Source organism: Acipenser ruthenus, chromosome 44 (genome assembly GCF_902713425.1).
Source record: "Acipenser ruthenus chromosome 44, fAciRut3.2 maternal haplotype, whole genome shotgun sequence".
NCBI lineage: Eukaryota > Metazoa > Chordata > Actinopteri > Acipenseriformes > Acipenseridae > Acipenser > Acipenser ruthenus.
The window spans coordinates 1,060,567-1,076,336 of record NC_081232.1 but is presented as its reverse complement, the minus strand read 5'-3'; the positions used below and the strand labels follow the sequence as shown (position 1 = coordinate 1,076,336).

The following is a 15,770-nucleotide window of genomic DNA, read 5'->3' as shown; positions in this document are numbered from 1 at the left end:
GAGAATTACTTTATTGAATTGTATTATTTCTCTTCATCTCTCACCCACACTTGTTGCAACAATGTAATTACCCTGGCTTTACCAAAGTATTCTCTGAGTATTTTAAATATTTTACTGGTGGTGCATTTCTTAGGAAATACCACCTCTGTCTTCTGGTGAGAAAAAAAAACGTTATTCCATTCATATTTTAATTACTTAAGGAATTAGTCATTAAGCAGATTTTATTTTATCCAAAGCTAATTACGCAGAGTCACTTACAATGGGACCTCGGTGTTACGTCTCATCTGAAGGATGTCCTGTGAGTGTATTTTTAATACGAGCTTCTTTACAGCATTGCCTTTTCCATCCAGCCGAAGGACTTGCAGTCCGAAATGTCCTGATTGAATTGTTTTTTTAAATCAATTATTCACATTTATGTGTACCTGCAGTCCCTTTTTCTTTTTGATTTTGCTCTTTTTGCTACACAGCAGTTTTCCTTTTTCAAATGATATATAACATGATTCCCATGAATTCACCTCTGCACAAATACATCTGTAATACACAGGACAATAAGGGAACATTATATAGGAAATGTGAACAAACTAAGCAGTTTAATTAATCTACCCAGTTGTTTCTTTGCTCCTTGTAGTATATATATATATATATTTAAAACAAATGCACCAAATACTGTAAAAAAACAAAACAATTCAATAAATAAAGCCCCATTCGCGTTTTTAATCAGCTACACTATGCAGTGAATGCACGTCAACAGTTTCGTGCTTAACACGCGCTCACAGTCACGGCTCAGTGGTGGGCGGGTCTGATATGTGCGCGCTCTTCTTTGCTAGCTACATTTTCAATCAGGTCCGGTCTGTGCTGATGTAAAAGAATCTCGGGCCAAATTTTAAGTATTGTGTTAATTTTATAATACACAGTTACAAGATGTCTGGAAGAGGCAAAGGCGGTAAAGGACTCGGGAAAGGAGGCGCCAAGCGTCATCGCAAAGTGCTCCGTGATAACATCCAGGGCATCACCAAGCCTGCTATCCGCCGCCTGGCTCGCCGCGGAGGAGTGAAGCGAATCTCCGGGCTGATCTATGAAGAGACCCGCGGGGTGTTGAAGGTGTTTCTGGAGAATGTGATCCGGGATGCCGTCACTTACACTGAGCACGCCAAGAGAAAGACCGTCACCGCTATGGATGTGGTGTATGCGCTGAAGCGCCAGGGTCGCACTCTGTACGGATTCGGAGGTTAAGGATTTTCATCGGCTACATTTGAACACAAAGGCTCTTTTCAGAGCCACTCACAATATCAAACGAAAATTTAAGTCCGTTTACTATTTCTTTACATTTTGAGCAAAATGATTTTTTGGATCTGGTGTCCTCAAATTAATGTTCTTTTTTATGATGTAATACTGCAAATTATTCTTACTTAGTTTATTATAATTCTGGTGATACAAATTATCCTTCCTAGTATGTCCTAGCAAAGTACATTTTCGTTAGTTATAAAGTCTCAGGATTGAAATAGTCAAATGCACCTCCGTGTCTGTAAGGAAATACAAAATGCAGTGATGAATTTGCTACTGATGCATACAGTCTGGCCGCGCTGTGTTACAGACCTACCTTCGATAGCTCAGTTGGTAGAGCGGAGGACTGTAGTGGAAAAGCACGGGTATCCTTAGGTCGCTGGTTCAAATCCGGCTCGAAGGACAGATTTTTTTTACTTCATATCAGATCACTGTTTTAACACAGTATCTTCAATGGAGAATCAAATTGCACTAAATTATACAGCGATTTGAGCCAGGATGGCCTACACGGAGACAGTGGGCGCGTTCACGATATGCAGACTTTGATAAGTCTGCGCCGATTCTGCAAAGATTCTGAAAATTCATTGTCTACTTGCTCCGATTCTGTGCAGAATTGCGAAAGTCTGCATGGCGTGAACGCACCCACTTTCTAACTCCATGTTCGCTTGGCTGTCAACGTAACAGCGCCCGCAGTGTTGAGTATTGTCTTCTCTTACGACAATACTGAAAAGGGCTCGTTCTGTAATGTTTAGCAGAAGGTATATATTTGAATTGTGGTAATATTTTATAAGATATTCATATAAAGTGTTTTATGACATAAATATTGATTAGAAAAATTATACAACAAAAACCTATCTCCCCGTCGGGGAATTGAACCCCGGTCTCCCGCGTGACAGGCGGGGATACTGACCACTATACTAACGAGGAGGAGATGCCTAAATGAACTATCGATAGGATTCTGAGGGCGTTTAATTCACTCAATGAATTACACAGCTGTGCCAATGTGTAGAATCTAAACATCAGCACTGCCCTCTGAAGCTCTCAAAACAACTTCTGTGAGATTGTATGTGTTGTGTTGCTTATTGAACAACAAACACTACTTTCATTGAAACCGTTTTGCATTTCATTACCCACTGTAACATGATTATTAACAATGAATATACAAATTATTTTCAATTCATTAACATTTTTGTAAAACAAAAAATATAAAAAATGTACGTCGGCAGGAAAAGCTATTTAATATAACGGTGCTGTCCAAGCTTCTGTCATCGAGACTAAACCACATACATACCACTGTGCTGTGTGATTTAAACAGAAAAGAAATCTCTGCACTCTGTACGTATTAGTATGGAACCAGATAACGAGAGAGGAGTGTTAAACTGAAAGGTGAAAAAAAACATGATGAGAGAGAAAGATGGAGAGAGAGTGTGTTAGGGTGCGAAACATTCATATTTATTCATTTATTGTAATTATTTTGGTACAAATTATCTTCTGTTGTTTGTCATAGTAAAGATGTCTCTTCATTGAAACAGTCAAGTGCACCCCCATGTGTTTGTAATGAGAAGTGCAACACGCTGTCCTGAATGAGTCACTGAGTCACTGAGACACGCAGTCTGGCCGCGCTCTGTTACAAGCCTGCCTTCGATAGCTCAGTTGGTAGAGCGGAGGACTGTAGTGGAAAAAACACACCGGCATCCTTAGGTCGCTGGTTCAAATCCGGCTCGAAGGAGACATTTTTATTACTTTATATCAGATCACTGTTTTAACACAGTATCTTCAATGGAGAGTCAAATTGTGCTAAATTATATCTGCTATTTGAGACAAGAAAAAAGAAAAATAAAGAAGACTACTTGTTGATCTGGCAAACACTGTTGAAGCAGCAAAGGTCATTCAAAATGATCTAGACATCATTCAGAACTGGGCAGACACATGGCAAATGACATTTAACAGAAGTTGTTTCGTAGGATTTTGATACCAGCAACAGTGATGCTGCTTATCACTCAGTGATTATGTTGAAGACGATGTGGAGCCAAGAACAATACAAACTGTACAAACAGAAGAGCATGCAGCTACATTACAGGTAAGCCAGCTGCAAACGGGAAGCTGTTTGGTTTGAAATGGCAGTGCTGTGACGAAATACTATCAAAACACAGCACTGGGTGAAAGGCAATGAAGCAGGCGTCTGCGGCAGCCAGATCCATCACAATGCCTGCGCAAAGTAGCCCTGAACAGGCATTTGTGACTATCCCTCCAACACAAGGGAAGCAGAGACTGCAACAAAGGTGCAGGGTCTACTACGAAAATGAAAACACAAAGACACAAGAAAAATGTGCAGTGGTTGCAAAGGCAACCCCGGGTCCTGTTGTACTGAACATTTCAATAAATGGCACAGAGCAAGTCGATAATGGCACAGGTTTTGATGTGGTTTTAATTTGATAAATACTGTTTACTGAATATTATTGTTATTAGCAACGTTTTTGTTTTCATTGTTAAAAAACGTTTTTAATCTCTATATTGAATATGGGTATGTAGTACACAGCAGCATAAAGGGTTAAATACAGATATTGCAAACACCTAGATTATGTAGTCGTCGAGTCACTGATATGTACCAAATATACCTCAGTGTGGCACGCTGTTGACTGTTTATATTACATATAGGAAGCTTGGTGGTCCAGTGGTTAAAGGAGAGGGCTTGTTACAAAGAGGTTCTGTGTGTGACCCTGAGCAAGTCACTTAACCTCCTTGTATTACAGATGTATTTGTGCAGAGGTGAATTCATGGGAATCATGTTATATAGAATTTGAAAAAGGAAAACTGCTGTGTAGCAAAAATAGCAACATCAAAAAGAAAAAGGGACTGCAGGTACACAAAAATGTGAATAATTGATTTAAAAAAAAACAATTCTATCAGGACGTTTCGGACTGCAAGTCCTTCGGCTGGATAGAAAAGGCAATGCTGTAAAGAAGCTGGTATTAAAAATACACTCACAGTACATCCTTCAGATGAGACGTAACACCGAGGTCCCATTGTAAGTGACTCTGCACAAGTTCTGAAGCATAGTTAACCTAGTCTAAATGACTAATTATTATTATTATTATTATTATTATTATTATTATTATTATTATTATTAGTATTTATGTATTTATGTATTTATGTATTTATGTATTTATTTATTAGCAATCACCTTCATTATAATCATTATTGTTAACCATACAATTCTTAACTATAGCATTAGTGCTCCAGGCCTATGGCATTATAGATTCTAAATAGAATAAAACTGTTCTGCAATGCACCTTATTTTTTTAACTCAACTTGTTTAATTTGCTTAATTTGAAAAAGAATGAAAAGGTCGAGCACGTTATAATCCTTACACCATTTAAACAAACGGAACGGTCAACAATATCAGCTGCCTGGTTAACTAAAGTGCACAAGACAGAACTCTAAACTGTGGACTAAAACCTAGGAATTATAACAAAACTCGAACATGACTGTGGGGCAGTGTGTTTTAAACACGTCTAAATGGTTACATTTTGTTACACTGTGTTCCAATTTGAAAATGAGGCGCCAAGACTAAAACAAAAGACAAAAACAGCAGCAGAACAGCGCCAAACCAGAAACAGCGGGAAGGGAATGATACAGCCAATCAGAGACAGGCAAATAAAATTCTGCACGCCCTCATCCACTATGACGTCTTTAATATTATAATAAGTTTTGCACCGTTTTGTCCAATCACGAAAGAGTCGTTGTGTATAAAAGAGCAGGAGCGCAGACGAGCATTTATTGTTATTCTAAATTACAGTGAAGATGTCTGGAAGAGGAAAGACTGGCGGTAAAGCCCGTGCTAAGGCAAAGACTCGCTCCTCCAGGGCAGGACTGCAGTTCCCAGTCGGCCGTGTCCACAGGCTGCTGCGGAAGGGAAATTATGCTCAGCGTGTCGGCGCTGGAGCCCCGGTCTATCTGGCCGCTGTGCTCGAGTACCTGACTGCTGAAATCCTGGAGCTGGCCGGGAACGCCGCCCGGGACAACAAGAAAACCAGAATCATCCCGCGTCACCTGCAGCTCGCTGTCCGCAACGACGAGGAGCTCAACAAGCTGATGGGAGGCGTCACCATCGCTCAGGGCGGAGTGCTGCCCAACATCCAGGCCGTGCTGCTGCCCAAGAAAACCGAGAAGCCAGCCAAGAAGTAAATCACTCGGACGCCGTTTTTAAGATCTTCTAAAAACTCAAAGGCTCTTTTAAGAGCCACCCACTTTTTCTATGAAAGCTCATCGAATCTGTTTCTTGTATAAACAATACTAAACAATGAATTGCAGCAGTTAACAGTGTGTGTGTGTGGTAGTGCAGCGTTACCATGTATCTGTTCTTAGTGATATCAAACACAGACTTTGCCACAGCCGGTGTTGCTGACATTCACCACATCAATGCCTCGTTCCTTGGAAGGAAACACTGGCACACTAATAATGTACTGGTTTAATTTGTTTCACATGGAGCTACTTTAAATAACTATTTCTCAGCTGGAAGTGTATGTTAATCTGTTTCTATTCGGTCCATGTGCGAGTAATACCAAGTCGTGAGAATTGCAACAATGAATACTTTCTGTGAGTACAGCGTTACAGTATCTCTTTATCGCTACATCAAACACATACCCGCCGCAGTGTACAGCGCGTGTTTCTGACATTCCCCACATAATCACCACGTTCCTTACAAGGAGACAGTACCATACAATATCAATTTAGAGGTTTGCTTTGTCTCCGATCGAGCTACGTTGAAATATGCTTACAGCTGGAAATGCACCCCACCATAAAATTGCATCAGGAAATTCTATTTTATGTTTGTTTTACTTCGTATTATTATTATTAATAATAATAATAATAATTCGTAATTTTTTTTAAAAGGGGCTATTTTCTTCATTTATTTGTTTTAAAATATTGATTGTCTATTATTGAGCGTTTTTTTTGGTTTTCGTTTTAAAAACAGCCTGCTTAATTTGAATGGAATGTATTTCTTAATACTCGGGATTAATAATATGTTCCTGAATGACTACATTTATTAAAAAAAGGCGCAAACAGCTCAGAAACAATGACTGCTTAACAGAATGCGCGCAGAATTCAAATGTTCCAATCAATCATTGAGAATCTGGAATATAACCAATGAGGAACATAAACCCGCCCTAATGTGTCACAGCCTATCAGGACTGCTCAGTTCCTCTATATAGTCTCTGGTATCGGCTGTGTGTATTACTTTGTACAGTTTTTCATACTGTGTACAAGAGTTTGAAGATGGCACGAACCAAGCAGACCGCTCGTAAGTCCACCGGTGGAAAGGCTCCCAGGAAGCAGCTCGCTACCAAGGCTGCCCGAAAGAGCGCTCCCGCTACCGGCGGCGTGAAGAAACCTCACCGCTACAGGCCTGGGACTGTGGCTCTGAGGGAGATCCGCCGCTATCAGAAATCCACCGAGCTGCTGATCCGCAAGCTGCCCTTCCAGCGGCTGGTCAGAGAAATCGCTCAGGATTTCAAGACCGACCTGCGCTTCCAGAGCTCCGCTGTGATGGCGCTGCAAGAGGCTAGCGAGGCTTACCTGGTCGGGCTCTTTGAGGACACCAACCTGTGTGCCATTCACGCCAAGAGAGTCACCATCATGCCCAAAGACATCCAGCTGGCCCGCCGCATCCGTGGAGAACGCGCTTAAACTACAAAACCCTTGAAACAGCGAAACTCAAAGGCTCTTTTCAGAGCCACCCACTTCTCTGAAAGTGTTGTATTCCAGTAGCTTTAAATAAACGTATATCAGCCAATCAATGTTTATGTTATATAACGCCTTTCATAACGGACCACCATCACAAAGCGCTTTACAAGATACAGTAACAAAAAGAAAATCCATAATACTTTAAAATAGACATGCATACATGATATACAGTTTAAAAAAGCAGAAAATACTGTTAAAAATGCACAGTACATTAAGTAGAGTGGAAGTAACATACATGAAATAGTAGCAGCAACACAGCAGCTAATACCAGATATCAGTCTTAAAGAGCATAGGAAGCAAGAGAGAACAGGCGGGTCCTTCAGTTGATTTAGTGTACTGTATACGTTAGATGTTCTGTGTTGTTTTTATATTTAGCAGTTGGAACATGTTCTCAATATATTACAATGAAAGTATTTTTCGCCTTTTCGTACTAACATTATATTCTTTCAGAACTATCAAAAATAATGTTTGAGAAGAGAGGTCACTTAGACAGAAACAAGGATCTGACATCAGATACAAAACGAACATCGTTAATATCCCAAAGCAATTTAATCGTGACTATACTTAATCAGTAGCGATTGGTTTACTCTAATATTAACTATTAAAAGCTGCGTGCTGAAACATCACAGGAGTGCCACGTTTATTATGTATATAAGGAAAATCTGCTCTTTTAGAAAGATGTGTTGGCTCTGAAAAGAGCCTTTGGGTTCATTGTTCCATCGTCGCTTTAACTGCTCACTTCTTTTTAGGAGCCGCCTTCTTCGCTGCGGGTTTAGCTGCCTTGGTCACCTTTTTAGGTTTAGGCGCTGCCTTCGCTTTCTTCGGGCTCTTCTTTACGACCTTTTTAGGCTTGGCAGCCGCTTTCTTCGGGCTCTTGGGCGCCTTCTTTACAGCTTTCGGTTTCTTCGCTTTCGTAGGAGTCTTCTTGGGTGTCGCTGCTTTCTTTGCCGAAACCTTTTTCGTTGTTTTCTTGACAACCGCTTTCTTTGCCGCTGGTTTCTTGGGAGCTGCCTTCTTCTTGGCCGCCTTCTCCTTGGCTTCAGCCGCCTGTTTGTTGAGCTTGACGGAGCCCGAGGCGCCGGTGCCCTTGGTCTGTAGTAGGGTCTCCTTGGTCACCAGGCTCTTGAGGGCTCTATTGACGAGGGAGTTGTTCTTCTCCACATCGTAGCCGCCGGCCTGCAGGATCTTCTTGAGCGCCGCCACGGACAGCCCGCTGCGCTCCTTGGAGGCAGACACAGCCTTGACGATGAGCTCCGACACGCTGGGACCCGATTTCTTGGGCTTGGCCGCTGTCTTCTTCTTGGGAGCTTTAGCCGGAGCAGGAGCGGCTGGTGCTGGAGCAGTTTCTGCCATTTCTAAGAGTGTTGAACACAAAGAAAACTATCAATAATACAAACGCGCAACACAGACCTTGTGTGTGTCAGAGAATGTGAACAGAAAGGCGGAGAGCGGAAGTTATTGGCATGATGAGAACCGTGTAGACTCAACTGACTCTCAGGCTACCCGCTCATTATGAAAGCGTCCTGTCTTGTGTTTTCTACCCGCACAAAATATACAATTTGATATTGAAATAGGAACAAATAAACACAAACAACCGAGCGGATCAAAAGAGAAGGGTTGAGTTTACAATATAACTTATTCTTTAACCAAGAACTTTACTGCATTTTTAATTGATGTGACCAAAGCTGCAGTATCCTCCAGCGAAACCAAACTGCTCGCTCAGTACTTCGCTATATTTTATTTATATAAAATGATCAATTTAAGCTTTAAAGTAACTGTACGATTCGTTTCACAAACGAGAAGGCTAGTCAAACACAAATTAATAAGTTTGAAGCGTGAGGTTTGTAAAACTGGACGTTTAATCACCTTTATGTGAGGCGCGATTAACACACTGCAGCACGCACTGCCGGAACATCCCATTGTAATCGATCGGGAGAATTACTTTATTGAATTGTTTTATTTCTCTTCATCCCTGACCCACACTTGTTGCAAGAATGTAATTACTCTGGCTTCACCACAGCATTCTCTGAGTATTTTAAATATTTAACTGGTGGTGCGTTTCATAGGAAATACCACCTCTGTCTTCTGGTGAGGAAAAAAAACGTTATTCCATTCATATTTTAATTACTTAAGGAATTAGTCATTAAGCAGATTTTATTTTATCCAAAGCTAATTACGCAGAGTCACTTACAATGGGACCTCGGTGTTACGTCTCATCTGAAGGATGTCCTGTGAGTGTATTTTTAATACGAGCTTCTTTACAGCATTGCCTTTTCCATCCAGCCGAAGGACTTGCAGTCCGAAATGTCCTGATTGAATTGTTTTTTTAAATCAATTATTCACATTTATGTGTACCTGCAGTCCCTTTTTCTTTTTGATTTTGCTCTTTTTGCTACACAGCAGTTTTCCTTTTTCAAATGATATATAACATGATTCCCATGAATTCACCTCTGCACAAGTACATCTGTAATACACAGGACAATAAGGGAACATTATATAGGATATGTGAACAAACTAAGCAGTTTAATTAATCTACCCAGTTGTTTCTTTGCTCCTTGTAGTATATATATATATATTTAAAACAAATGCACCAAATACTGTAAAAAAACAAAACAATTCAATAAATAAAGCCCCATTCGCGTTTTTAATCAGCTACACTATGCAGTGAATGCACGTCAGCAGTTTCGTGCTTAACACGCGCTCACAGTCACGGCTCAGTGGTGGGCGGGTCTGATGTGTGCGCGCTCTTCTTTGCTGGCTACATTTTCAATCAGGTCCGGTCTGTGCTGATGTAAAAGAATCTCGGGCCAAATTCTAAGTATTGTGTTAATTTTATAATACACATCTACAATATGTCTGGAAGAGGTAAAGGCGGTAAAGGACTCGGGAAAGGAGGCGCCAAGCGTCATCGCAAAGTGCTCCGTGATAACATCCAGGGCATCACCAAGCCTGCTATCCGCCGCCTGGCTCGCCGCGGAGGAGTGAAGCGAATCTCCGGGCTGATCTATGAAGAGACCCGCGGGGTGTTGAAGGTGTTTCTGGAGAATGTGATCCGGGATGCCGTCACCTACACTGAGCACGCCAAGAGAAAGACCGTCACCGCTATGGATGTGGTGTATGCGCTGAAGCGCCAGGGTCGCACTCTGTACGGATTCGGAGGTTAAGGATTTTCATCGGCTACATTTGAACACAAAGGCTCTTTTCAGAGCCACTCACAATATCAAACGAAAATTTAAGTCCGTTTACTATTTCTTTACATTTTGAGCAAAATGATTTTTTGGATCTGGTGTCCTCAAATTAATGTTCTTTTTTATGATGTAATACTGCAAATTATTCTTACTTAGTTTATTATAATTCTGGTGATACAAATTATCCTTCCTAGTATGTCCTAGCAAAGTACATTTTCGTTAGTTATAAAGTCTCAGGATTGAAATAGTCAAATGCACCTCCGTGTCTGTAAGGAAATACAAAATGCAGTGATGAATTTGCTACTGATGCATACAGTCTGGCCGCGCTGTGTTACAGACCTACCTTCGATAGCTCAGTTGGTAGAGCGGAGGACTGTAGTGGAAAAGCACGGGTATCCTTAGGTCGCTGGTTCAAATCCGGCTCGAAGGACAGATTTTTTTTACTTCATATCAGATCACTGTTTTAACACAGTATCTTCATGGAGAATCAAATTGCACTAAATTATACAGCGATTTGAGCCAGGATGGCCTACACGGAGACAGTGGGCGCGTTCACGATATGCAGACTTTGATAAGTCTGCGCCGATTCTGCAAAGATTCTGAAAATTCATTGTCTACTTGCTCCGATTCTGTGCAGAATTGCGAAAGTCTGCATGGCGTGAACGCACCCACTTTCTAACTCCATGTTCGCTTGGCTGTCAACGTAACAGCGCCCGCAGTGTTGAGTATTGTCTTCTCTTACGACAATACTGAAAAGGGCTCGTTCTGTAATGTTTAGCAGAAGGTATATATTTGAATTGTGGTAATATTTTATAAGATATTCATATAAAGTGTTTTATGACATAAATATTGATTAGAAAAATTATACAACAAAAACCTATCTCCCCGTCGGGGAATTGAACCCCGGTCTCCCGCGTGACAGGCGGGGATACTGACCACTATACTAACGAGGAGGAGATGCCTAAATGAACTATCGATAGGATTCTGAGGGCGTTTAATTCACTGAATGAATTACACAGCTGTGCCAATGTGTAGAATCTAAACATCAGCACTGCCCTCTGAAGCTCTCAAAACAACTTCTGTGAGATTGTATGTGTTGTGTTGCTTATTGAACAACAAACACTACTTTCATTGAAACCGTTTTGCATTTCATTACCCACTGTAACATGATTATTAACAATGAATATACAAATTATTTTCAATTCATTAACATTTTTGTAAAACAAAAAATATAAAAAATGTACATCGGCAGGAAAAGCTATTTAATATAACGGTGCTGTCTAAGCTTCTGTCATCGAGACTAAACCACTTACATACTACTGAGATGTGTGATTTAAACAGAAAAGAAATCTCTGCACTCTGTACGTATTAGTATGGAACCAGATAACGAGAGAGGAGTGTTAAACTGAAAGGTGAAAAAAAAACATGATGAGAGAGAAAGATGGAGAGAGAGTGTGTTAGGGTGCGAAACATTCATATTTATTCATTTATTGTAATTATTTTGGTACAAATTATCTTCTGTTGTTTGTCATAGTAAAGATGTCTCTTCATTGAAACAGTCAAGTGCACCCCCATGTGTTTGTAATGAGAAGTGCAACACGCTGTCCTGAATGAGTCACTGAGACACGCAGTCTGGCCGCGCTCTGTTACAAGCCTGCCTTCGATAGCTCAGTTGGTAGAGCGGAGGACTGTAGTGGAAAAAACACACCGGCATCCTTAGGTCGCTGGTTCAAATCCGGCTCGAAGGAGACATTTTTATTACTTTATATCAGATCACTGTTTTAACACAGTATCTTCAATGGAGAGTCAAATTGTGCTAAATTATATCTGCTATTTGAGACAAGAAAAAAGAAAAATAAAGAAGACTACTTGTTGATCTGGCAAACACTGTTGAAGCAGCAAAGGTCATTCAAAATGATCTAGACATCATTCAGAACTGGGCAGACACATGGCAAATGACATTTAACAGAAGTTGTTTCGTAGGATTTTGATACCAGCAACAGTGATGCTGCTTATCACTCAGTGATTATGTTGAAGACGATGTGGAGCCAAGAACAATACAAACTGTACAAACAGAAGAGCATGCAGCTACATTACAGGTAAGCCAGCTGCAAACGGGAAGCTGTTTGGTTTGAAATGGCAGTGCTGTGACGAAATACTATCAAAACACAGCACTGGGTGAAAGGCAATGAAGCAGGCGTCTGCGGCAGCCAGATCCATCACAATGCCTGCGCAAAGTAGCCCTGAACAGGCATTTGTGACTATCCCTCCAACACAAGGGAAGCAGAGACTGCAACAAAGGTGCAGGGTCTACTACGAAAATGAAAACACAAAGACACAAGAAAAATGTGCAGTGGTTGCAAAGGCAACCCCGGGTCCTGTTGTACTGAACATTTCAATAAATGGCACAGAGAAAGTCGATAATGGCACAGGTTTTGATGTGGTTTTAATTTGATAAATACTGTTTACTGAATATTATTGTTATTAGCAACGTTTTTGTTTTCATTGTTAAAAAACGTTTTTAATCTCTATATTGAATATGGGTATGTAGTACACAGCAGCATAAAGGGTTAAATACAGATATTGCAAACACCTAGATTATGTAGTCGTCGAGTCACTGATATGTACCAAATATACCTCAGTGTGGCACGCTGTTGACTGTTTATATTACATATAGGAAGCTTGGTGGTCCAGTGGTTAAAGGAGAGGGCTTGTTACAAAGAGGTTCTGTGTGTGACCCTGAGCAAGTCACTTAACCTCCTTGTATTACAGATGTATTTGTGCAGAGGTGAATTCATGGGAATCATGTTATATAGAATTTGAAAAAGGAAAACTGCTGTGTACTAAAAATAGCAACATCAAAAAGAAAAAGGGACTGCAGGTACACAAAAATGTGAATGATTGATTTTAAAAAAAACAATTCTATCAGGACGTTTCGGACTGCAAGTCCTTCGGCTGGATGGAAAAGGCAATGCTGTAAAGAAGCTGGTATTAAAAATACACTCACAGTACATCCTTCAGATGAGACGTAACACCGAGGTCCCATTGTAAGTGACTCTGCAGCAGTTCTGAAGCATAGTTAACCTAGTCTAAATGACTAATTATTATTATTATTATTATTATTATTATTATTATTATTATTATTATTATTATTATTATTATTATTATTATTATTATTATTATTATTATAATTATTATTATTTATGTATTTATGTATTTATGTATTTATGTATTTATGTATTTATGTATTAGCAATCACCTTCATTATAATCATTATTGTTAACCATACAATTCTTAACTATAGCATAAGTGCTCCAGGCCTATGGCATTATAGATTCTAAATAGAATAAAACTGTTCTGCAATGCACCTTATTTTTTAAACTCAACTTGTTTAATTTGTTTAATTTGAAAAAGAATGAAAAGGTCGAGCACGTTATAATCCTTACACCATTTAAACAAACGGAACGGTCAACAATATCAGCTGCCTGGTTAACTAAAGTGCACAAGACAGAACTCTAAACTGTGGACTAAAACCTAGGAATTATAACAAAACTCGAACATGACTGTGGGGCAGTGTGTTTTAAACACGTCTAAATGGTTACATTTTGTTACACTGTGTTCGAATTTAAAAATGAGGCGCCTAGACGAAAACAAAAGACAAACAGCAGCAGAACAGCGCCAAACCAGAAACAGCGGGAAGGGTATGATACAGCCAATCAGAGACAGGCAAATAAAATTCTGCACGCCCTCATCCTCTATGACGTCTTTAATAATATAATAAGTTTTGCACCGTTTTGTCCAATCATGAAAGAGTCGTTATGTATAAAAGAGCAGGAGAGCAGACGCGCATTTATTGTTATTCTAAACTACAGTGAAGATGTCTGGAAGAGGAAAGACCGGTGGTAAAGCCCGTGCTAAGGCAAAGACTCGCTCCTCCAGGGCAGGACTGCAGTTCCCAGTCGGCCGTGTCCACAGGTTGCTGCGGAAGGGAAACTATGCCCAGCGTGTCGGCGCTGGAGCCCCGGTCTATCTGGCCGCTGTGCTCGAGTACCTGACTGCTGAAATCCTGGAGCTGGCCGGGAACGCCGCCCGGGACAACAAGAAAACCAGAATCATCCCGCGTCACCTGCAGCTCGCTGTCCGCAACGACGAGGAGCTCAACAAGCTGATGGGAGGCGTCACCATCGCTCAGGGCGGAGTGCTGCCCAACATCCAGGCCGTGCTGCTGCCCAAGAAAACCGAGAAGCCAGCCAAGAAGTAAATCACTCGGACGCCACTTTTAAGATCTTCTAAAACCTCAAAGGCTCTTTTAAGAGCCACCCACTTTTTCTATGAAAGCTCATCGAATCTGTTTCTTGTATAAACAATACTAAACAATGAATTGCAGCAGTTAACAGTGTGTGTGGTAGTGCAGCGTTACCATTTATCTGCTCTTGGTGATATCAAACACAGACTTTGCCACAGCAGGTGTTGCTGACATTCACCACATCAATGCCTCGTTCCTTAGAAGGAAACACTGACACACTAATAATGTACTGGTTTAATTTGTTTCACATGGAGTTACTTTAAATAACTATTTCTCAGCTGGAAGTGTATTTTAATCTGTTTCTATTCGGTCCATGTGCGAGTAATAACAAGTCGTGAGAATTGCAACAATGAATACTTTCTGTGAGTAGTACAGCGTTACAGTATCTCTTTATCGCTACATCAAACACATACCCGCCACAGTGTACAGCGCGTGTTGCTGACATTCCCACATAATCACCACGTTCCTTACAAGGAGACAGTACGATACAATATCAATTTAGAGGTTTGCTTTGTCTCCGATCGAGCTACGTTGAAATATGCTTACAGCTGGAAATGCACCCCACCATAAAATTGCATCCGGAAATTCTATTTTATGTTTGTTTTACTTCGTATTATTATTATTATTATTATTATTATTATTATTATTATTATTATTATTATTATTATTATTAATAATAATAATTCGTATTTTTTTTTAAAAGGGGCTATTCTCTTCATTTATTTGTTTTAAAATATTGATTGTCTATTATTGAGCGTTTTTTTGTTTGTTTTCGTTTTAAAAACAGCCTGCTTAGTTTGAATGGAATGTATTTCTTAATACGGGGGATTAGTAATATGTTCCTGAATGACTACATTTATTTAAAAAAGGCGCAAACAGCTCAGAAACAATGACTACTGAACAGAATGCGCGCAGAATTCAAATGTTCCAACCAATCATTGAGAATCTGGAATATAACCAATGAGGAAAATAAACCCGCCCTAATGTGTCACAGCCTATCAGGACAGCTCAGTTCCTCTATATAGTCTCTGGTATCGGCTGCGTGTATTACTTTGTACAGTTTTTCATACTGTGTACAAGAGTTTGAAGATGGCACGAACCAAGCAGACCGCTCGTAAGTCCACCGGTGGAAAGGCTCCCAGGAAGCAGCTCGCTACCAAGGCTGCGCGAAAGAGCGCTCCCGCTACCGGCGGCGTGAAGAAACCTCACCGCTACAGGCCTGGGACTGTGGCTCTGAGGGAGAT

General features: G+C 40.5%; 4 protein-coding genes and 6 non-coding genes across 10 annotated transcripts; 7 read left to right on the top strand and 3 right to left on the bottom strand.

The window, feature by feature from the left end:
• Nucleotides 1-881: 881 nt before the first annotated feature.
• Nucleotides 882-1,287, top strand: LOC117398954 (histone H4). The gene has a single exon (XM_059012443.1). It carries the CDS (start codon nt 922-924, stop codon nt 1,231-1,233), a length of 312 nt encoding a protein of 103 aa, XP_058868426.1. The 5' UTR covers nt 882-921; the 3' UTR covers nt 1,234-1,287.
• A 312-nt stretch (nt 1,288-1,599) lies between these two features.
• Nucleotides 1,600-1,687, top strand: trnay-gua (transfer RNA tyrosine (anticodon GUA)). The gene is given in 2 exon segments: nt 1,600-1,636; nt 1,652-1,687. It is a non-coding gene; the product is annotated as a tRNA-Tyr (tRNA).
• Nucleotides 1,688-2,139: 452 nt separating this feature from the next.
• trnad-guc (transfer RNA aspartic acid (anticodon GUC)) lies at nt 2,140-2,211 on the bottom strand. The gene has a single exon. It is a non-coding gene; the product is annotated as a tRNA-Asp (tRNA).
• Nucleotides 2,212-2,922: 711 nt separating this feature from the next.
• Nucleotides 2,923-3,013, top strand: trnay-gua (transfer RNA tyrosine (anticodon GUA)). Its single transcript is given in 2 exon segments — nt 2,923-2,959; nt 2,978-3,013. It is a non-coding gene; the product is annotated as a tRNA-Tyr (tRNA).
• Nucleotides 3,014-5,052: 2,039 nt separating this feature from the next.
• LOC131709721 (histone H2AX-like) lies at nt 5,053-14,543 on the top strand. Its single transcript, XM_059012446.1, has 3 exons — nt 5,053-5,468; nt 11,616-11,632; nt 14,093-14,543. The coding sequence occupies exons 1-3, from the start codon at nt 5,089-5,091 to the stop codon at nt 14,479-14,481; spliced, it is 786 nt and encodes a 261-aa protein (XP_058868429.1). The 5' UTR covers nt 5,053-5,088; the 3' UTR covers nt 14,482-14,543.
• On the top strand, nt 6,532-7,025 carry LOC117967182 (histone H3). Its single transcript, XM_034914488.2, has one exon. It carries the CDS (start codon nt 6,565-6,567, stop codon nt 6,973-6,975), a length of 411 nt encoding a protein of 136 aa, XP_034770379.1. The 5' UTR covers nt 6,532-6,564; the 3' UTR covers nt 6,976-7,025.
• LOC117967180 (histone H1-like) lies at nt 7,725-8,475 on the bottom strand. Its single transcript, XM_059012429.1, has one exon. It carries the CDS (start codon nt 8,383-8,385, stop codon nt 7,768-7,770), a length of 618 nt encoding a protein of 205 aa, XP_058868412.1. The 5' UTR covers nt 8,386-8,475; the 3' UTR covers nt 7,725-7,767.
• Nucleotides 10,563-10,650, top strand: trnay-gua (transfer RNA tyrosine (anticodon GUA)). The gene is given in 2 exon segments: nt 10,563-10,599; nt 10,615-10,650. It is a non-coding gene; the product is annotated as a tRNA-Tyr (tRNA).
• trnad-guc (transfer RNA aspartic acid (anticodon GUC)) lies at nt 11,102-11,173 on the bottom strand. The gene has a single exon. It is a non-coding gene; the product is annotated as a tRNA-Asp (tRNA).
• trnay-gua (transfer RNA tyrosine (anticodon GUA)) lies at nt 11,878-11,968 on the top strand. The gene is given in 2 exon segments: nt 11,878-11,914; nt 11,933-11,968. It is a non-coding gene; the product is annotated as a tRNA-Tyr (tRNA).
• Nucleotides 14,544-15,770: the final 1,227 nt, after the last annotated feature.